Source organism: Poecilia mexicana, unplaced genomic scaffold (genome assembly GCF_051168715.1).
Source record: "Poecilia mexicana isolate PSO_F unplaced genomic scaffold, ASM5116871v1 scaffold_7, whole genome shotgun sequence".
Lineage (NCBI taxonomy): Eukaryota > Metazoa > Chordata > Actinopteri > Cyprinodontiformes > Poeciliidae > Poecilia > Poecilia mexicana.
The window spans coordinates 1,655,965-1,673,943 of NW_028263376.1; the positions used below are offsets into that span (position 1 = coordinate 1,655,965).

The window sequence follows — 17,979 nt, forward strand, 5'->3', positions numbered from 1 at the left end:
GTTCCAGGTGTGAATAGTTTAGTACTGTGGTTGTTCTGCTGGTTCTAGCCGAGTGCTGTGAGTGAAGGTGACACTGAGTGGGGGTGTTAGTGATGGCTCCATTTACTGCTGGATTATGGAGGTGAAATGTTAAGTGGTCACAGATGTGGATTTATTGGGCGATTTAGAGCTTTACAAATTAACACCACAGAACCGAACATCAGGTTTGTATGTGTACATAATAGGTTTTAAGTCAAGTTAAAAATAAAAAAGGCATGTTTAGTCAGACACAGGCTGTTCCCTCTGCCAGCTGGACTTCATCTCCAGTGATTCAGACAGTTTCATAATCCCAGATATGTGCAGCCACTGAGTTGCTGCTCACCCAGGGTAACACCAAATCCAGAAAGCTCTGCAGAGAAAAATCATCAATCAGCCAGAACTTGTTCAGAAACTCTATTTCTTCCCCACTTTGGGATTTCAGATTTGCAACGCAGCGACCTCGCACAGCTGCATCTTCACATGATTGACACCAATTGCTTTGATGGGTATTAGATGATGAGAATTACTTTGTGCCTTTGAGTTAAAGTGGCTAACTGAAATCACAAACGCCCACAAGCTGCACACACTGCATGCACACCAGATTAATCAAATTATTAGGACTGGAGGAGATTGTAGAGACCGACAGAAAAGACAAGATGGACAGAGGGGAAGGGTGACGGAAACATAACCTGTTTCTATAAAAATAAAACTCTCATTTGACTCCTTTCCATTAAAAATGCTAAACATTTTAAATAAACTGATAGAAAGGAGGTGATTCATCCTGGCCACTTATGTTAATTATGCATTTTGACTCCTGTTAAGTATTTGTAGCATATCTGTGTAACCAGTATACTATATTTCTAGATAATTAAAAATAGATCATGACCAACAAAGTCAATTGGCTAGTTCTTAGAAGTCTAGATACGGCTCAGGAAGGAGTAGACAGACTAGAAGTTGCAGATGTGAGTGCCTTGTATTCACAGTGATTAATTATTTACATTACAATAAGAAAGAAAAAAAAAACATTTAAATGGCCATATTAAAATAAAAGGAAATACACAAAGAAAACAAATTAAATTAAATAAAAAAAACAAATCAGTTCCACAGTTCCAGTAACAAGCCACACCATTCAGTTCATAAAACCCCCCTGAACTGAGGCGGTTCAACAGGGTCAGGTGAGTTTAGAGCGCCTGTTACAGTTCATATGCTGACAAAAGTCAGATCAGAGTGGGAACGATTTTGTTCATGGGCTGCAGGAAGCCTCCCACCAGCCTGGTGGGGAAACCAAATCTCAACAGGTGAAATCCTTTAGGCTCTTAGACCTGATTCTTCAGCTCGCCATCGAACCTGGCCTGTACAATAAAGCAGGACCAGTCTCAAATATATATATAATCAAACATTCCAGTGTGCACACAAAAAATTTGATCGGCACTCATTGCACTATGAATTATCCTAATCAATGCATTTCCAAGTACAAATTTTCTAGATAAATCTTATTCATAAAAAGTCAATAAATATGCTCCATGCAAACAACAATGCAAAAATCATCAAGATAAGCAAATACTTTTAATATTTAAGGCATCTCGTTGTTCTCCAATTTGTTTGTTCAGAGTCGCAATAGAGCATCCGAATTGATATCAACTAACGCCAAGTCTTCATAAAATGACTCACCAATTCCGGAGTTCATAAGGCATACAAGCGGTTTTGTGTTTCTCTTATCCCTCAGCTCACGACCGGAGACTCCTAAAGTTAGTACAATCTTATCAGCATCATACAAGATTAAAGAAAAACAGAATGTTGCGCTTAACCGACCTGCAGCTCTGCTCTCCCAAACTTGTTCTAATCCTCCATCTTCTTCTTCTTCTTCTTCTTCTTCTTCTTCTTCTTCTTCTTCTTGTGTTTATTGGCGGTTGGCAACAAACTTACTAGTAGCATTACCGCCACTTACTGGTATGGAGTGTGGCTCGCGTTGGTCTAACGCTCTCTCTGTATATATATACCTATATATACTCATACATACACCCATCCACACATTAACTCTTATGTCTACTCTATCAAATTCTACTGAATATCTTAGTTTTCTTTAAGAATCTAATAACTATTTGTATATGTTTGCTCTCCAAACTCTTCCTCAAAATATCTATTAAAATAAACTTTTCCTTAATACTTTCAAACTCTTTTTTCATACATCTTCTCTCTCTTTCGTATTTATCACATTCTAGAATAACATGTTCTACTGTTTCCCATTCTCCACAATACTCACATTTACCAGTTGCATGCTTTTGAATTTTAAAAAGTGAGTAGTTAAGTCCTGTATGCCCAAATCTTATCCTGGTTATCACTCTTTCCTCTTTTCTATTTCTTTTTCCCTTTCTTCTTTCTTCAACCTTCTTCTGAATTTTATAATACCATCTTCCTGTTATTTCTTCATCCCACCTTTTCTGCCACTTTTCCATCAGTTTTTCCTTGACCATACTCTTTCCTTCAGCTTTACTTGTTTTAACTTTAATGCTAATTGGATTTTGAATTGCCCCTTTTGCTATTTCATCTGCCCTCTCATTTCCTTCTATTCCAATATGTGCTGGAACCCATACAAAAGTAACTATCACACTCATATTTTTTATTGTTTAAATGTACCTGTACTGAACTACTATCAATGATGAAAGATTTATCCTGTTTCTTTTCCATGATTGTCATATCTACTGTTGCTTCTGGTAAAATCCATGGTGGTATTTCTGATGTTGGTGTTGTATGACTAATTTCCAGACTATTCATGTTAAATTCTTTTATTTTGTTTTCAATTGTCCATCCAAGACTCCCCATTTCTTTTGTTTCTTTTTCCCAACATGGTTTTAAAATTTCCATAGCTGGATGATCTGAATTATTGCTTTGCAAATTTAACCAATAATTTAATTCCAACCTTAATCTTCTTAATTCTAATGGCATTTCTCCCATCTCTACTTCCATTGCTGCTCTTGGTGTGGTTTTAAATGCTCCAGAACACAATCTTAATGCTTGATGTTGTATTACATCTAATTTAGCCAAATGTACTTTTGCTGCTGAACCATAAACAATACAACCAAAATCTATGTTAGCTCTTATCATACCTGTATAAACCTGTTTCAAAGATTGCCTATCTGCTCCCCAATCATTGCCAACCAAGCATCTCAAAATATTTAAAATTTTCTTACTTTTATCAACAACTTTCTGAATATGTACATTCCATTTTAGTTTATCATCAAACCATAATCCTAGAAACTTAATACATTTTACTTGCTCTAACTCTTGACTATATAATTTTAATTTTACTTCCCTGTTTATTTTTTTCCTAGTAAATACCATTACTTTTGTTTTTTCAACCGAAAACTTAAATCCCCATTGCCATGCCCATCTCTCTAGCTCATTAACAACATCTTGTAATTTTTTAACAATGAAATCTAAATTCTTCCCTCTTTTCCAAACCGCTCCATCATCCGCAAAGAGTGAACATCCCATTTCTTTATCAATACCTTTAAAAATATCATTTATCATAATAGAGAACAATAACGGACTTATTATACTCCCCTGTGGTGTACCATTCTCTAATCTATATACTCCTGATGTTACTTCACCGATTCTAACTTGAATTAAAAAGTCTCTAATCCATTGATATATCTTTCCTTTAATGCCCAACCTATATAATTTAATTAATAATCCCTCTACCCACATCATATCATACGCTTTTTCTATATCAAAAAATATTGCCACCACATTTTCTTTATTTACTTGTGCCTTTCTAATTTCATGCTCTAAACATAATGTTGGGTCATTAGTACTCCTCCCTTTTCGAAATCCACTTTGATAATTTACTATATACCCCTTGCTATTTAAATAATATACTAGTCTATTGTTAATCATTTTTTCCATTATTTTACACAAATTTGATGTTAAAGCTATTGGTCTATAATTTTCTGGTATTGATTTATCTTTCCCTGGTTTTGCTATTGGTACTATAATTGATTCTTTCCATTCCATTGGTAATTTCCCCTCCTCCCAAATTTTATTATATAATTTCAATATTATCTCTTTAGATTTTTCACTGAGCTGACTTATCATTCTATACCATATTTTATCTTTACCTGGTGCTGTATTTTTAAGTTTTGTAAATGTAGAGTTCAATTCAGCTTTTGTGAATTCAACATTTAACAAGTTATTTGCTTCTTCTTCATTCCGCAACACATCTTTATATTTGAGTTTTGTATTTTCTCTTCCTTTTCTACCCTCCTCACTAATATTGTCTGAACTGTGGATTTTACTGAATGCTCTTGCCAATATTTCTACTTTATCATCATCTTTAATTATATTTATATTATCTACTTTTAATATAGGATATTCAAATTCTCTTTTAATGCCATTCATTCTTCTAATCATTCTCCAAATTTTTTCTATTTTTGTTTCCTTCCCTATTGTGCTACAAAAATTTCTCCAGTATTCTCTTTTAGCATTCTTAATTATTCTCCTTACCATAGCTTGCTTTCTTTTATACTCAATTAAATTCTCATACTTTGAGTTACCTCTTAATACCTTAAATGCTTTGTTTCTTGCTTCTTTACATTCATTTGTCCACCATGGTACTATTTTCTTTGAATTTTTACAACCTACTTTCTTCATAGATTTATCTGCTGCTTCCAAGATTATCTCACAAATTTTTAAATTTATTTCATCTATATTCATTTCCATATCCACTTTTTCTAATTTTATTTGACTTAAAAATCTAAATTTAATCCAATCTGCTTTATTAAAATCCCATTTTTTACTGACCTTTCTACTTTTATTATTTATATTTAATCCTACTTTTATTGTAATGGGATAATGATCACTACCTATTGTTGTATTTTTATCAATGATCCATTCACAAATACTAGCTAACCCATTTGAGACTATTGTTAAATCAATAGCTGATTCCATCCCTGTTCTTATATTAAGTCTAGTTCCCCTCCCATCATTAATACATACAAGATTTTTACTTTCTATTAATTCTTCTATTATTTTCCCATTTTTATCATTACATTTACCCCATAATGTACTATTAGCATTAAAATCCCCACACCAAATTACATTTCCTTCCAAATATTCAGTTAATTCCTCCATTATTTCAATTGATAATAATTTACATGGATTATAAAAATTTATTATTTTAACTTTACCACCTTGTTCCCAAATTTCAATTATTATATATTCAAGTTCTTTCCCTTTCCCTAAAACCTGATATTGTATCCCTTTTTTTTACAAATATACCACATCCACCTCCTCCTCCCTCCTGCCTATCTCTTCTTACACTACCATATCCGTTAATCACAAAATCTAACGTTTCTTTTAGCCATGTTTCCTCAATACAAATAATTTCTGGTTTTTCCTCAAGACTATCAATATATCCTTTAAGTTCCTGTCCGTTAGCAATCAAACTTCTTGCATTCCATTGTATTATTAACATGAATTATTTCCACCAGATGCTCCTGGCTTCCTGTCTACCTCCAATTTTTTGTTTATGCTCTCCCATGATCCCTCTTTAAACCCCAAAAACTTTTCCGCTCCCCTCACTATAATTTTAATCTTCTCCGTTTTATTCTTGGCTTGGTCAGTACAGTTGATGACATATGCCATGAATAATATTAGTTTTTCTACTGGTATCACGACCTTTTCCTCTGTCTGTATCTCACTTTGCAGTGGAATTTGCCTCGTTTTTTCAACCTCTCTTATTTTCAGTTCTTTCACATTTTTAACTGCCTCTGCATAGCTTATATTTTTGGTCATTTTAATCTGTGTGACTTCTTTTGCCTTCTTCCTGACTTCACATCCTCCAAATGTAACTCTATGATTCCCTCCACAGTTACAACATTTTTCTTGTACTTCTTCTTTACATTCTTCTAATGTGTGATCTTCTCCACATTTTGGACATCTCTGCTTTCCTTTGCAAACTGCTGCTATGTGTCCATATCTTTGACATTTAAAGCAACGAAGTGGTGGAGGGATATAAGGCCTGACCTGAAAACTGAGATAACCTATTTTGATGTTTAGTGGTAATTCTTTCTCTTCGAATTCCATGAGTATTGACAGACTCCCCACTCTTTCCCCGTTTATTGTTTTGGACAGTCTCTTTAAGTTACTCACTTTGGCACCAACTACACTTTTCTTGATTTTATCAAGATCTTCATCCAGAGGGATCCCATAAATCACTCCTCTATTTTTTTTATTTTCTCCAATGATTCTTTTCTCCAACACATTCTTTTTACAAATATTCTCCACGTTTAGAGCCTTGTTCTTTTGTTCTTCGTTTTTACAAACCACCAACAGATTCCCATCTCTCAACATCTTAACCATTTCAACTTCTCCAATTTTCTTTTTTATTTCTCTTGACACCACAATGGGGCTAATGTTATCTTGCCCTTCCTCATTTTTCAGTTTTAATATTATTTTAAATTCCTCTCGCACAACTTTTCTCCTAACTATCCTTTCTTCCTCTGAGCTACTTTCTTCCAGTTCTCGTTTACTTCCTTGACTTTCACCCATTCCCTTTCCTTCGTCTTTTTTGTTTCTTTCACGTCCTCTCCCTCTTCCTCTCCCCACTGGCGTCCACCCATCAAAATCCATATCTTCCTCATCTCCTATCTCCATTACCACCCGAACCATTCACATACCAGTTTATGCTCAATCCGCCTTTTACAATTTCAATTTGCAATTTGTTTTTCCGCCTTCTTCCTCCAGCCGTCTCCCCGTACACCTCAGCCGGTATCTCTACCTCGCTCTCGTCCCTCCTCCATCTTCTTCTTCTTCTTCTTTTTGTTTTATGGCGGTTGGCAAACAACTTTCAGGTGCATTACCGCCACCTTCTGGACTGGAGTATGAACCAGATGTCTAATCCCTATAATCTCCCTATTAGACCTGTTTTTCTAAGAAACCTAAACACGGAATTAAAAACCACATCTCCAGATGATTTTTGTAGCAGATCTCTAATATTTAATTTAACTTTATTCCTATTTAACTCTTCTACTAATTCTTCTCTATCTAGATTATATTTATTACATTCCATAAAAATATGTATAACTGTTTCCAACTTTCCACAAAAATTACATAACCCCGTACTATGTTTATTTATTATTTTCAAAGTACTATTTAACCCTACATGTCCAAATCTTAACCTAGATATAATATCTTCCTCTTGTTTATTCCTATTTTCTTTTCTACACTCCCCCACTTTTTTTTGAATATTATAATAAAACCTTGCCTTCTTTTCACCCTCCCATTGTTTCTGCCACTTCTTCTTGTAATATATTTTACTTATACTCCTTATCTCATTTTTACTATACTTAACTTCCAATTCAACTTCATTTCTCTTACTCGCACTCTTAGCAAATGTATCTGCTAATTCATTTCCAACTATTCCAGTATGAGCCGGAATCCAAATAAATTTAACATTAGATCCATTTTTTTCCCATTTTATGTATTGATTTATTTATATCTATCAGAATGTCTTGTCTTGCTTCCGACTCTTGTTCCATAATACTTATTAATGCACTACTTGAATCAGAACAAATTAACACTTTCTTTTCGCTTAATTCTTCACTCCATTTTAACGCCATTGAAATAGCCAGTAACTCTCCTGTGTATACATTCAAACTATCCGTTAATCTTTTATTTTCCATAATGTTTAAATCTGGAATTATAAATGCTATCCCTACTCTACTAATCCTCCATGTTTTTTGCTCCAGCTAATATACCCAACAAATGAGCTGACGGTGGTACATGTGACTCAGACGCTCAACAATGAATGGCTGCTTAGTAAATCTCGCGAGAATTGCAGTTATATAATCAAACTACCGCGAGATTTTGGAGGGCAATAATAGCGAACCAGAAAATGGAACTCAACATTTCACTTGGGTTACATATTAATCCTTAAAACGTCTTAAAAAATCTTATATGTACGTACTGAAAGTTAAATGCGATTTTAAAATGTCTCTTTGAAATATGTAATTATTGAAGAAAAAAAGAAGTATTTTATTGAGATCCCCATTAGCATCAGCAGCATTAGCTTTATAGCTTAAGATAGCGAGATATTTTAGATTTTCCTTGTATAAAAATATATCAGCTGGATTATTGATTATGGTTAATCAAAGGCCTTAAACTGTGTTGTGGCAGGAATACTTATATATTCTACATAGTTTTCTCTTTTTTCTCAAGGGATTTTACTGCTAATGCAAAACTTTGAGTCGCATGCGGACATCTTCACTGCGGTCTGAGTGGTAGCTAGCTGCTAATATACTCTTCCTAGATAGTAATAGTTTTTCATATTGCTAATAGAAAAACTTGCTAAAGTTTACTAGGTAAGCTAACAGTAAAGGGTAAAGCTAGTTTTTTTTATATCCATCGTGTATAAGTTGCCAGTTGGCTGGGACGCTGTTCATCTTCTTCATTGGCTCACGTCTGTTGCCAACCAATAGGATTTGTTTATTTGTGATTTTGTAATCATGCAGGTTTTAAATTTCATTCCTAATGGTCTTAAAAAGTCTTAAATTTGAGTTGGTGAAAGTCGCAGAAGCCCATGCAGTATGCAGTAAGAAAATATTGATAGCAGCGACTTGTGATTTTGTCCGCAGCCATCAGGTACTTCATCCCATCATTTGGTGGCCAGTCTTTCCTGGCCTTCCCGACGATGAGCGCATACCACACAGTCCGCATCGCTATGGAGTTCAGAGCATCCGAGATGAACGGCCTGCTGCTCTACAACGGCCAAATGAAGAAGAAAGACTTCATCTCTCTGGCTCTGGTCAACAGCAGGGTGGAGCTCAAGTGAGTGCAGGACGTTTATTGATTCTGTTGGATTGAATTTAATACGGGGTTTCATCCTCCTCCATCCGTTCTTATCGCAAAAAACCGTGATGAAACATTAATGATCCCCATGAGGGAACGAGGTCATTGCAGCAGCAGCTGGGAGGCGACGTAAATAAGAGCAAAACAGAGGGCTGAGGATAATGAGGCAAATAATTACACTGAGTAAACATGTAGAAAACAGCAGAGCCAGGAAATAAATAAAGATAAGGAGACTTCTGGGCAATTTGTAGGTTAAAGTCAGACATTCAGAAACAAATCTGAGCAGTCTGAACACATGAGGCTACTTGGATTCCTGAAATGGATCTGGAGCACATATAATGTTACTGTATTTACATACAGTTGCAGTGATTCCATATATATCCTCCAAACAGTGCAGTCAGAATTTATTGGGTGTTAAGTTTGAAATAAGCGTTTCTTCTGTGCAACATGACTCAACTGCAAAGGAACATACTTTTCATAATTACATTTTAAAAGGTGGAACCAACCAGAAACCCAGAAACATGGCCTCACGTAAAAACCTTGAGTGAACTAAGTGTTTAATCCACAAGCAAAACAGAAAAGAACTGGAAGAGAAACTTTTGCTGGTGAACAAGAAGACTTATCAGCAGTTTTGTCTCACCCTGCTTCACAAAGCTTCAGACTCGTCTCAGGTTTCCTCTATAAATCTGATGATTTGCTTCTGTTCAGCCGCTCCTTTGTAACTTTGGGTCTGTTCTGTCACTGATGAGCTTTCAGAAGGATTTACTGACCAGGGAAGCTACTGGACATTTGATATAATGGGACATTTTTCACTTTGTTTCAGTGTGGGGAGTGATGCAGCCCTCAGCATGATGGGTCCACCTCCTTGTTTGACTGTGGGGATAATGTGTCTCTGAAGGATCAAACACTTATTTCACTTACTGGCATAATTTCTTCTGTTCTGGTTGAAAACACATTGTTGATCTAAATTCCTCTCTTTATAAATACTTTCTATGAATGTGAATCTGTTGGTTTGTAGCTGAACAAACTGTAACTGATCCCCCAGCTCATTGGAAATTATAATGTTGGTCAAAAAATCCTATTTCCTGTCAAACTTAATTCACTTTTCAGTTTTTCAAAAATTCAACTAAAAGCTGTTTATGACCGACTGCTGGTAAAAATATGTCTCATAAACCATTTTATTATTTATTTATTAACAAATTATTGTTAATTTGTCTGCAGATGTCTCGCTCCTGAATATTCATAGGTCTGCTTCCGGTCACCTAACAACCAAAGAATATTCTGGATCAGTTTGAAAATAAGTAGAAAAACTGAAAATGTGTCAGTCTGGGCCTGTTAAATTTGATCTCTTTATAGGAAAATAATGTTGGCTTTGTATGTAACTTTTTATTGTCTGCAGTAAAGGTCTTAAAAATACGTTGTAATATTGTTCTACCAAGAAAAACCTTCCACACAATGATAGCCAAAACCCAAAATGTACCATCCGAAAGACAATTCTACCAAATAGCAGCAAACAGAAGAAATGTTGGCAAACGTTACATGTATTTTTATACAGTAGATGAAAACATCTGCTTTCAAATGTGTGTTTTGCTGCTTTAACTTGCATATTTCCTGGAAACAAGCTGGCAAATTTAGTGCAGAATAACCTGAAAAGAAGTGAAGGTATGGAGAGAAATGCACAGATCAGTGAGAAATAAAGTAATTTGAAAGCAGGCAAAACAAGATGAGAGGAGGATAAGAGGAGTTCTGTCAGCATTTTCTGTTTCCACCCTTTGACTGGAGCTGATGACGACCAGTTCTGTCAAATTGGCCAATTTTCCTCTGAGAAACCAGCAGAAACACCAATAATCCCATAATGGTGTGTGTTTATGTCTTCCCCCAGCAGAATTGTGTTAATAAAGACCATTTTTGGAAAGGCAGCAACTTCTGAAGACAACTGATGAGACTAATTAAAAATTCACCTGTATTCCAGCTCCATCAACTTTTCATGTATTTTAGATTTTAACACTCTGAGCGAGCTCCCCTCACCCAGCCTGACCAGGCTGGATCTGTATGTTGAAATGAAATCAATCACAGAGCAAAAAGGAGATCATTACTCACCGCTGCTCTCAAAGAGAGCCTCAGCTCCAGAAATACAGCTGTGAGATTCCCACCCACAGCTTTGCAAATCCGAGACGTGGAGAAAAGAACTAATTATTTGTGGCAGATAATTGCTCTCAGGTTGAGCTAATATTGCTGCATGTGTGGATGCAGATGCACGATGTCTAATCTCTGTGATGACGAGGCCTTTTCCCCAACAAAACATTAGTAGATTAAAGATTGGGTTTTATTTCAGTTTGCTATATTTAGCTGGAAGTTTTTGTCTCATCCACGTCTAAGTTTTTCTAAAACACATTTCAGCAACAAGCCAATTCAAAGTGCTTTAAACCATTATAGTTATGAAACAAACTATAAACATTACATTTATTAAATCCATCCATCCATTTTCTATACATCCTTGTCCCTTAGTGGGGTCAGGAGGGTTGCTGGTGCCTATCTCCAGCTAATGTTCCGGGCGAGACGCCAGTCTGTCGCAGGGCAACACAGAGAAAGACAGGACAAACAACCCTGCACACACTCAGACCTAAGGAGAATTTAGAGAAACCAATTAACCTGACAGTCATGTTTTTGGACTGTGGGAGGAAGCTGGAGAGAACCCACAATGCACAGGGAGAACATGCAAACTCCATGCAGAAAGACCCCAGGCTGGGAATTGAACCCAGAACCTTCTTGTTCAAGGTAACAGCTCTACCAACTGCACCACCATGCAGCCCGTTACACATTTATTAAATGCCATCATCAATCATCAATGCACATTAAATATGATCAACATCATCAAAACACATCACATATGTTGATCAATGTTCCACTTTCTGCTTCTTCATGTCTGGTTCTGGTTCTGTTACAGTAATCGATGCCACTAAAGACAAACATGGATGAGTTTCTCTGATGCTGAGACATTAGTCCTCTGATCCTGGAAATGTTCTTCAACTGATAGGAGGCCCACTTTGGAACCGTCTTTATGTGGCTCTGAAGGTTCAGGTCAGAGGTCAGCCTGATCTCTAGTTTCCAGCCGGAACAATTGAAGCTGACTCTAGATATATAACTCTAGATATATAATTCTAGATTATTCCTTTTTAGATAAGTTCAGTTTCTGTTCAGCAGGAGGAAGTTGTGGCACATCCAGCTGTTCTCAGCATCTGTTCAGTGATCGGATGGGGTCAAAGGTCAGGGTCAGATAACTAATCATCATCTGATCCATCAGGTTCAACACTGGCTCAGGAACAGGCACCGTGATCAGCGAAGTCCAGATCAGCCAGGGTCGCTGGCACCAGCTGGTGGTGACACGCAGCCGGCGGATCGGCATGCTCAGCGTGGACGGCGAGCCGCACGTCCAAGGCGAAAGTCCCCATGGGACAGACGGCCTCAACCTGGACACCTCGCTGTTTATCGGAGGGGTGACGGATGACCTCAAGCAAGAGTAAGATGCTGCTGCTGCCGCTGAGCATCGGAGGGGTGACGGATGACCTCTAGCAAGAGCAGAACATCCATCCTGACTTGCTGTGTTTTCTGCTGCTCAGCGTCAGGGAGCGGACCGGGGTCACCGCAGGGCTGGTGGGCTGTATCCGCATGCTGGACGTCAACAACCGCATGCTCAACATCCAGGAGGCCAACGGAGACAGTCTGTTCGGCGTGGGTGTGGGCGAGTGTGGGAACAACCCCTGCCAGCCGAACCCCTGCAAGAACGGAGCTGAGTGCCAGGTCAAGGAGGCTGAGATGTTCCACTGCAAGTGCAGCAATGCATTCTGGGGTAAGTCTCTCCACTGCATCGTAACTGCAGACTTTAATAAAGCTTTTACTCACCTGAACTTTATCATATTTCAGCCCTTTGCAAATAAGTATTTCATCTTATTTTGTGTCACATTGGAGAAAAAGCTTTTGTTAACAAAACTGTGCTTTGTAGCAGATTCTCAGCTGGATTTGAATCTCACATCAAACCAAGCGATAAATCCATGAAACCTTTATCCACCTGGTTCCTCTGGGGCTCAAAAAGGATGGAATGCTACACTTTAAGCAAAAACATTCATACTTCTGTCCTTAATAAAACTTTTGTCGTGCTAATTAATGCCATCCATATTCACATATCCTGAGTTACTAAACTTTTTAAGACTTTACAGTCAGATTAGTGGAGAAAAGTCACAACGGTGGTGTTTCTAGTTATGCCAGCAACAGGAAGAGGTTGTATGAAATCTCATGTTGCTGCAATGCAGCAGTAGATCTGAACAGATGCAGCCTTAAAACCAGCTGGGAGTCAGACTCAATTTGAAATGACTTTGGGTTAAACTGTAATGGACACAGAGACAGAAAAGAGATAAGAGGAGAGTCAACACCCTGGAGTCTGCTTTTAGAAAGAGAAACCCCCCAACAATCCATAGCAATGAGCATCATAACAACTACATCATCACTGAAAAGTACACAGTACAAATTAACGCAAGTGTCAACCGTACCCCAAAATGTTATCTGGAAACCGTGTGAACACAAACACACAGACTCTTCAGTAGAAATGATCACTGTGAGCTAGACTGAACCATCCCAATAGTGAAGGAGGAGGATGTAAAGTTATATGATCAATTTCTAGCTTTCAAATCAAAGTATAATAAGAGCTAGTAAAGATTTTCTTCATTGTTCAGAATCCCAATAAAATCCTTTGTGGCTGTAATGTGACAAAAGGTTCAGGCGTAAATTTCTGTTAAACATCACAAATTGTTTTCCGTCACAGAGGGAAAAACACAAAGCCATTTTTAATGTGAATCCAAAATGAGTCACATTATATATATATATTTTTTTAGAACAAAGACTTTATTTTATTAGTTCTGCATTCAAATTCAATGATTAACACATTAAGTCACAAACATCAATTTCCAGTACAACCAAACAAATCAGTTGAACAATAACATCTGAATGATTCGGTGAGCTGAAGTTCCAAGGAGTCTTTTTCCTCCACCAATCAGATAAAACACAGGTTACAAATGGATTACAAACATGAAATAAAGGGAAAATCTTCAAGTAACTTTTGCCTGCATCTTAACAGAGACATATGTTGAATGATAATATAAAGAGTATACCAGTGAATTTACATTTACAATGTTAATTGCAAATATGTCATCAAAGGGTTCCACCTTTTCTTAAAGAAATCAGTGGACATGTTTAGTTTAGCTGTTATTTTCTCCACTGTATAAACGCTCACTAGTCTCTCTTTCCATTGATTTATAGTAGGGGGCAAAGGTTTATACCAAAATACTGTTATCATTTTTTTTGGCTACAAGTACAAGGATTCCAAACAAGTACTGTTTTTCTTTACTTAATAAATTACTTGGGGGTACTCCCAGAACAAAGACAAGGGGGTTCCATTCAATATAAATATGTAAAATATTTGAAATTTCCTCTCTAATTCCCTCCCAGAATGTTTTAATCTTTGGACAATCCCAAAAGAAATGAGTGTGATCTCTGACTCGTCCACACTGTCTCCAGCACAAATTTGATTTAGTTTGATCAAATTTTGAAATAATATATGGTGTTTTGAAATATCTAATGATTACTTTCCAATAAAATTCTTTCCATGTTGGACTGTTAGTTTCTGTCCATTTTCACACACTTGCTCCCACTCTTCATCCTCAATCACAACATTCATTTCTAGTTCCCACCTTTCCTTTATCCCACCCTCCGTCATACATGACTGTAAACATTTGTATAGATTTGACAGAGTTTTATCCGTTTTTTTTTCTTTGGTGATCTTTATGAAGAACATTTCTAAATCAGTAGGTCGTGATTTAAGAAGAGACCATTCCGTATGGGACATCAGGTAACTTTCCCAGCTGCAAATATCTGTAAAAATCAGATGCAGTCAACCCATACTTCTCCTTAATCTGACTAAATGATTTCAGAATCTTCCCTTCAAACAAGTCATCAATAAAAATTAAGTTCTTGTTTTGCCAGATTCGAAACCCTGAATCCTGTTGCCCTGGTAAAAAGTCTATTATATCCCATTTTTAAAGCCCTAGATATAGATTGAGGAGCTTTCATATTTTTTTAATCATGCTTAAAGTCTTGCGTGCTTTTCATCCACGTATTTGTAATTTTGTACTTGTTTCAGATTTCGGTTGAGCAAAATGCAAGGGCCTGAAATGAAAATTTAGGGCATGCGCTTTGTTCCAGTGTCAGCCATGTTGTTTCTTTAGTCTATTAGCCAATCTACTTTGCATACAATTGTGCTGCCCAATAATATAATTTTAAATTTGGTAAGCTAAGACCTCCATAAGGCTTACCGCTGGTCAGCTGTGTAAATTTTATTCTGGCCTTTCTTTTCTGCCAAATAAAGGTAGAGATCATTTTTCACATTTTTTAAATCTTGTTGTTGGAATCCAAATAGGAAGGGACATAAACAAATACAGCAATCTGGGGAGAATATTCATTTTTACTGTTTCAATCCTTCCATTAAAGGAAAGCGGTAAAATTTTCCATCTTTCTAAGTCCTTTTGAATTTGATCCAATAACTTCCCATAATTTGCTTTGTATAATTTGGAGACATCTGTGGTAATATTGATTCCCAAATATCGAAACCCATTAGGTGACCAGTTGAAACTCACTAATTTGGATAATTCTGAGGGCCAGGTCCCTCTTATCATCATGGCTTCTGATTTTGATTAATTTACTTTGTATCCTGAAACTACACTGAAGTCTTTCAAACATTTTAAAACATTTGGTATAGAAATTATTGGGTCTCTAATATACAGTATGACATCATCAACATACAGTGACAGTTTGTGGGTCCTAATTTTATCTGGTATACCTAGGATTGATGAGTCTGTCCTGATTAGCTCTGCTAAAGGTTCTATACTGATAGCAAACAAGATCGGTGAAAGGCAGCATCCCTCTTTTTAAGGGAAAATTTTCCGACACATAACCATTAACATGTACTCTAGAAGTTGGATTGGAATACAGTACTTCAAACCAGCTAATAAAATTTTCATCAAAACCCATCTCCAATAAGACCTGTTTCAGGAACATCCAATCCACCCGATCGAATGCTTTCTCGGCATCCAGGCCGAGAAGCATTGATGGGTGTGGGTTTTGTTGGCCAATTGAAATTACATTTAGGGTACGTCTGATATTATTTATTCCGAGTCTGTTGGGTATAAAGCTCGTCTGATCGTGATTAATAAGTTTATTAATGATCTTTTGTAGTCTTTTGGCAAAGATGGCACTTAAAATCTTGACATCATTACACAGCAAACTTATTGGTCTATAAGAGGCACATTGTGTGGGGTCTTTACCTTCTTTGTGTATGACCAAGATGATTGCTTCTGCCCATGTTTTAGGTGGATCTTTGGATCTTAAAGCATAATTAAACACTCTGCATAAGAGTGGGGTAAGCTCAGAATGAAATCATTTATAAAATTGTCCTGGGAACCCGTCTGCTCCAGGTGATTTATTATTTTTAAGCTTTCCTATATAACAGATTCTTTGGTAATTGTCCCCACTAATGCTTTCGCCTCCTCATCGTCAAGTTTGTTGAGATTAATTTGTTGCAAAAATTGCTTGATTTTATCTGCTTTGTTGGGAATGGTCACAGAATCATATAATTGTTTGTAGTGCATTTGCTATTTCTTTGGGTTGGGATACTAGTTTTTTGGATAATGGACATGCAATTTTTTGAACGGTTCGACTTGCCTGCGACTTCCTTAGCTGAAATGCTAAAAGTCTACTTGCTTTGTTTCCTTGTTCATAGTATTTTTGGTTGGTGAAACGTAAAGCGCCCTCTGCTTTGTAAGTTAGTAACTCATTGAAATCTTGTCTACACTTTTTTAGTTCCTGTAATACATTGTCCTTGTTTGTTCTTTTATGTTCAGTTTCAAGTTTCCTAATTTGTTCTTGTAAATTTTCTTGTTTTTTCTCACGATCTTTTTTAATTTTTGAAGAAAATGAAATAATTTTGCCCCTCAAGTATGTTTTGGCTGTGTCCCATAGAATAGAAGGGGAAATCTTGTCTCTATCATTAGTATCAAAAAAGAAATTAAATTAATCTTTTATATATTGGATCGTCTCTGGATTATTTAAAAGTGATGCATTCAATCTCCATAACTTTAAAGGTTTCTCCAGGTATACATTTTAAAGACACTGTCACAGGTCCATGATCTGAAATAGTTTGAGGTTCAATATGACATTCCTCTACTCTGTGGGCCTCCTGTTTGGGAACGCAAAAGAAGTAAATTCTGAAATGGCTCTTGTGAACCTTTGAGAAGTGAGTATAATCTCTGACCTTTGGGTGTTTTGCACGCCATATTTCAACAAGCCCCATCTCCTCTAGTAGATTCTTCAGCGCCTTTGTTTTTGATAATTGATATTTTTGTTGTAATGGAAATTTGCCCTTGTAATGATTCAAGACACAATTAAAGTCTCCACCTAAAACAATTATTCCTTTTGAATGTCCCGCTAAAATTTGGGCTAGCTCTTTAAAAAAACCTGGATTATCCTCATTTGGGGGGTAAACATTCATAATTGTTAGAGTGGTTCCTCCAACCAAACCAACAACCATTATCCAGCGGTCTTCTTTATTCTTGAGTACGTTTTCTGCTACAAAGCATAAAGATTGATGAAACAGTATTGCTACTCCCCCTTTTTTATATATAGTTTTCATAGGATGCACTGAATATCTGTCGCATCCACTCTCTTTAATTTAGCATGTTCTGCCTAATTTAAATGTGCCTTGATGTTGCTCCTTCAGTTTTTTTAATCACTTCACGCACTTGTTTTCGTTTTCTCTGCACCTCGGTGGAGGTGCAGAGGTCAAAATAAACTTTGTTTCCCCGAAACTCCACGCAAGGGTGTAGGAACGAGTCTGTCATTGGGGGGCGACACATATCGGAAACCTGACAGATCAGTAAATAGCTTGAGCAGAAATGTCAAACAATTATGTCATCAACACATCAGTAATGCGTTACTCTAATCTGACCCTTGTTTCAGTAACAAGTATTCTAACACGTTACTATTTACAATCCAATAATCAGATTAAAG

General features: G+C 36.6%; 1 protein-coding gene and 1 long non-coding RNA gene across 3 annotated transcripts in view; one reads left to right on the forward strand and one right to left on the reverse strand.

The window, feature by feature from the left end:
* Positions 1-17,979, forward strand: part of agrn (agrin) — a 552,174-nt gene that overhangs the window by 490,292 nt on the left and 43,903 nt on the right. For both annotated transcript variants that reach the window (XM_088006847.1, XM_088006848.1), the window contains 3 exons: positions 8,652-8,844; positions 12,170-12,385; positions 12,486-12,715. In XM_088006847.1, the coding sequence (XP_087862973.1) occupies positions 8,652-8,844; positions 12,170-12,385; positions 12,486-12,715 (639 nt within the window). The remainder of the gene's footprint in view (positions 1-8,651; positions 8,845-12,169; positions 12,386-12,485; positions 12,716-17,979) is intronic.
* On the reverse strand, positions 973-3,616 carry LOC148158223 (uncharacterized). The gene is made up of 3 exons (XR_015763689.1): positions 1,831-3,616; positions 1,690-1,761; positions 973-1,370 (listed from the first exon to the last, which is right to left on the reverse strand). It is a non-coding gene; the product is annotated as an uncharacterized LOC148158223 (long non-coding RNA).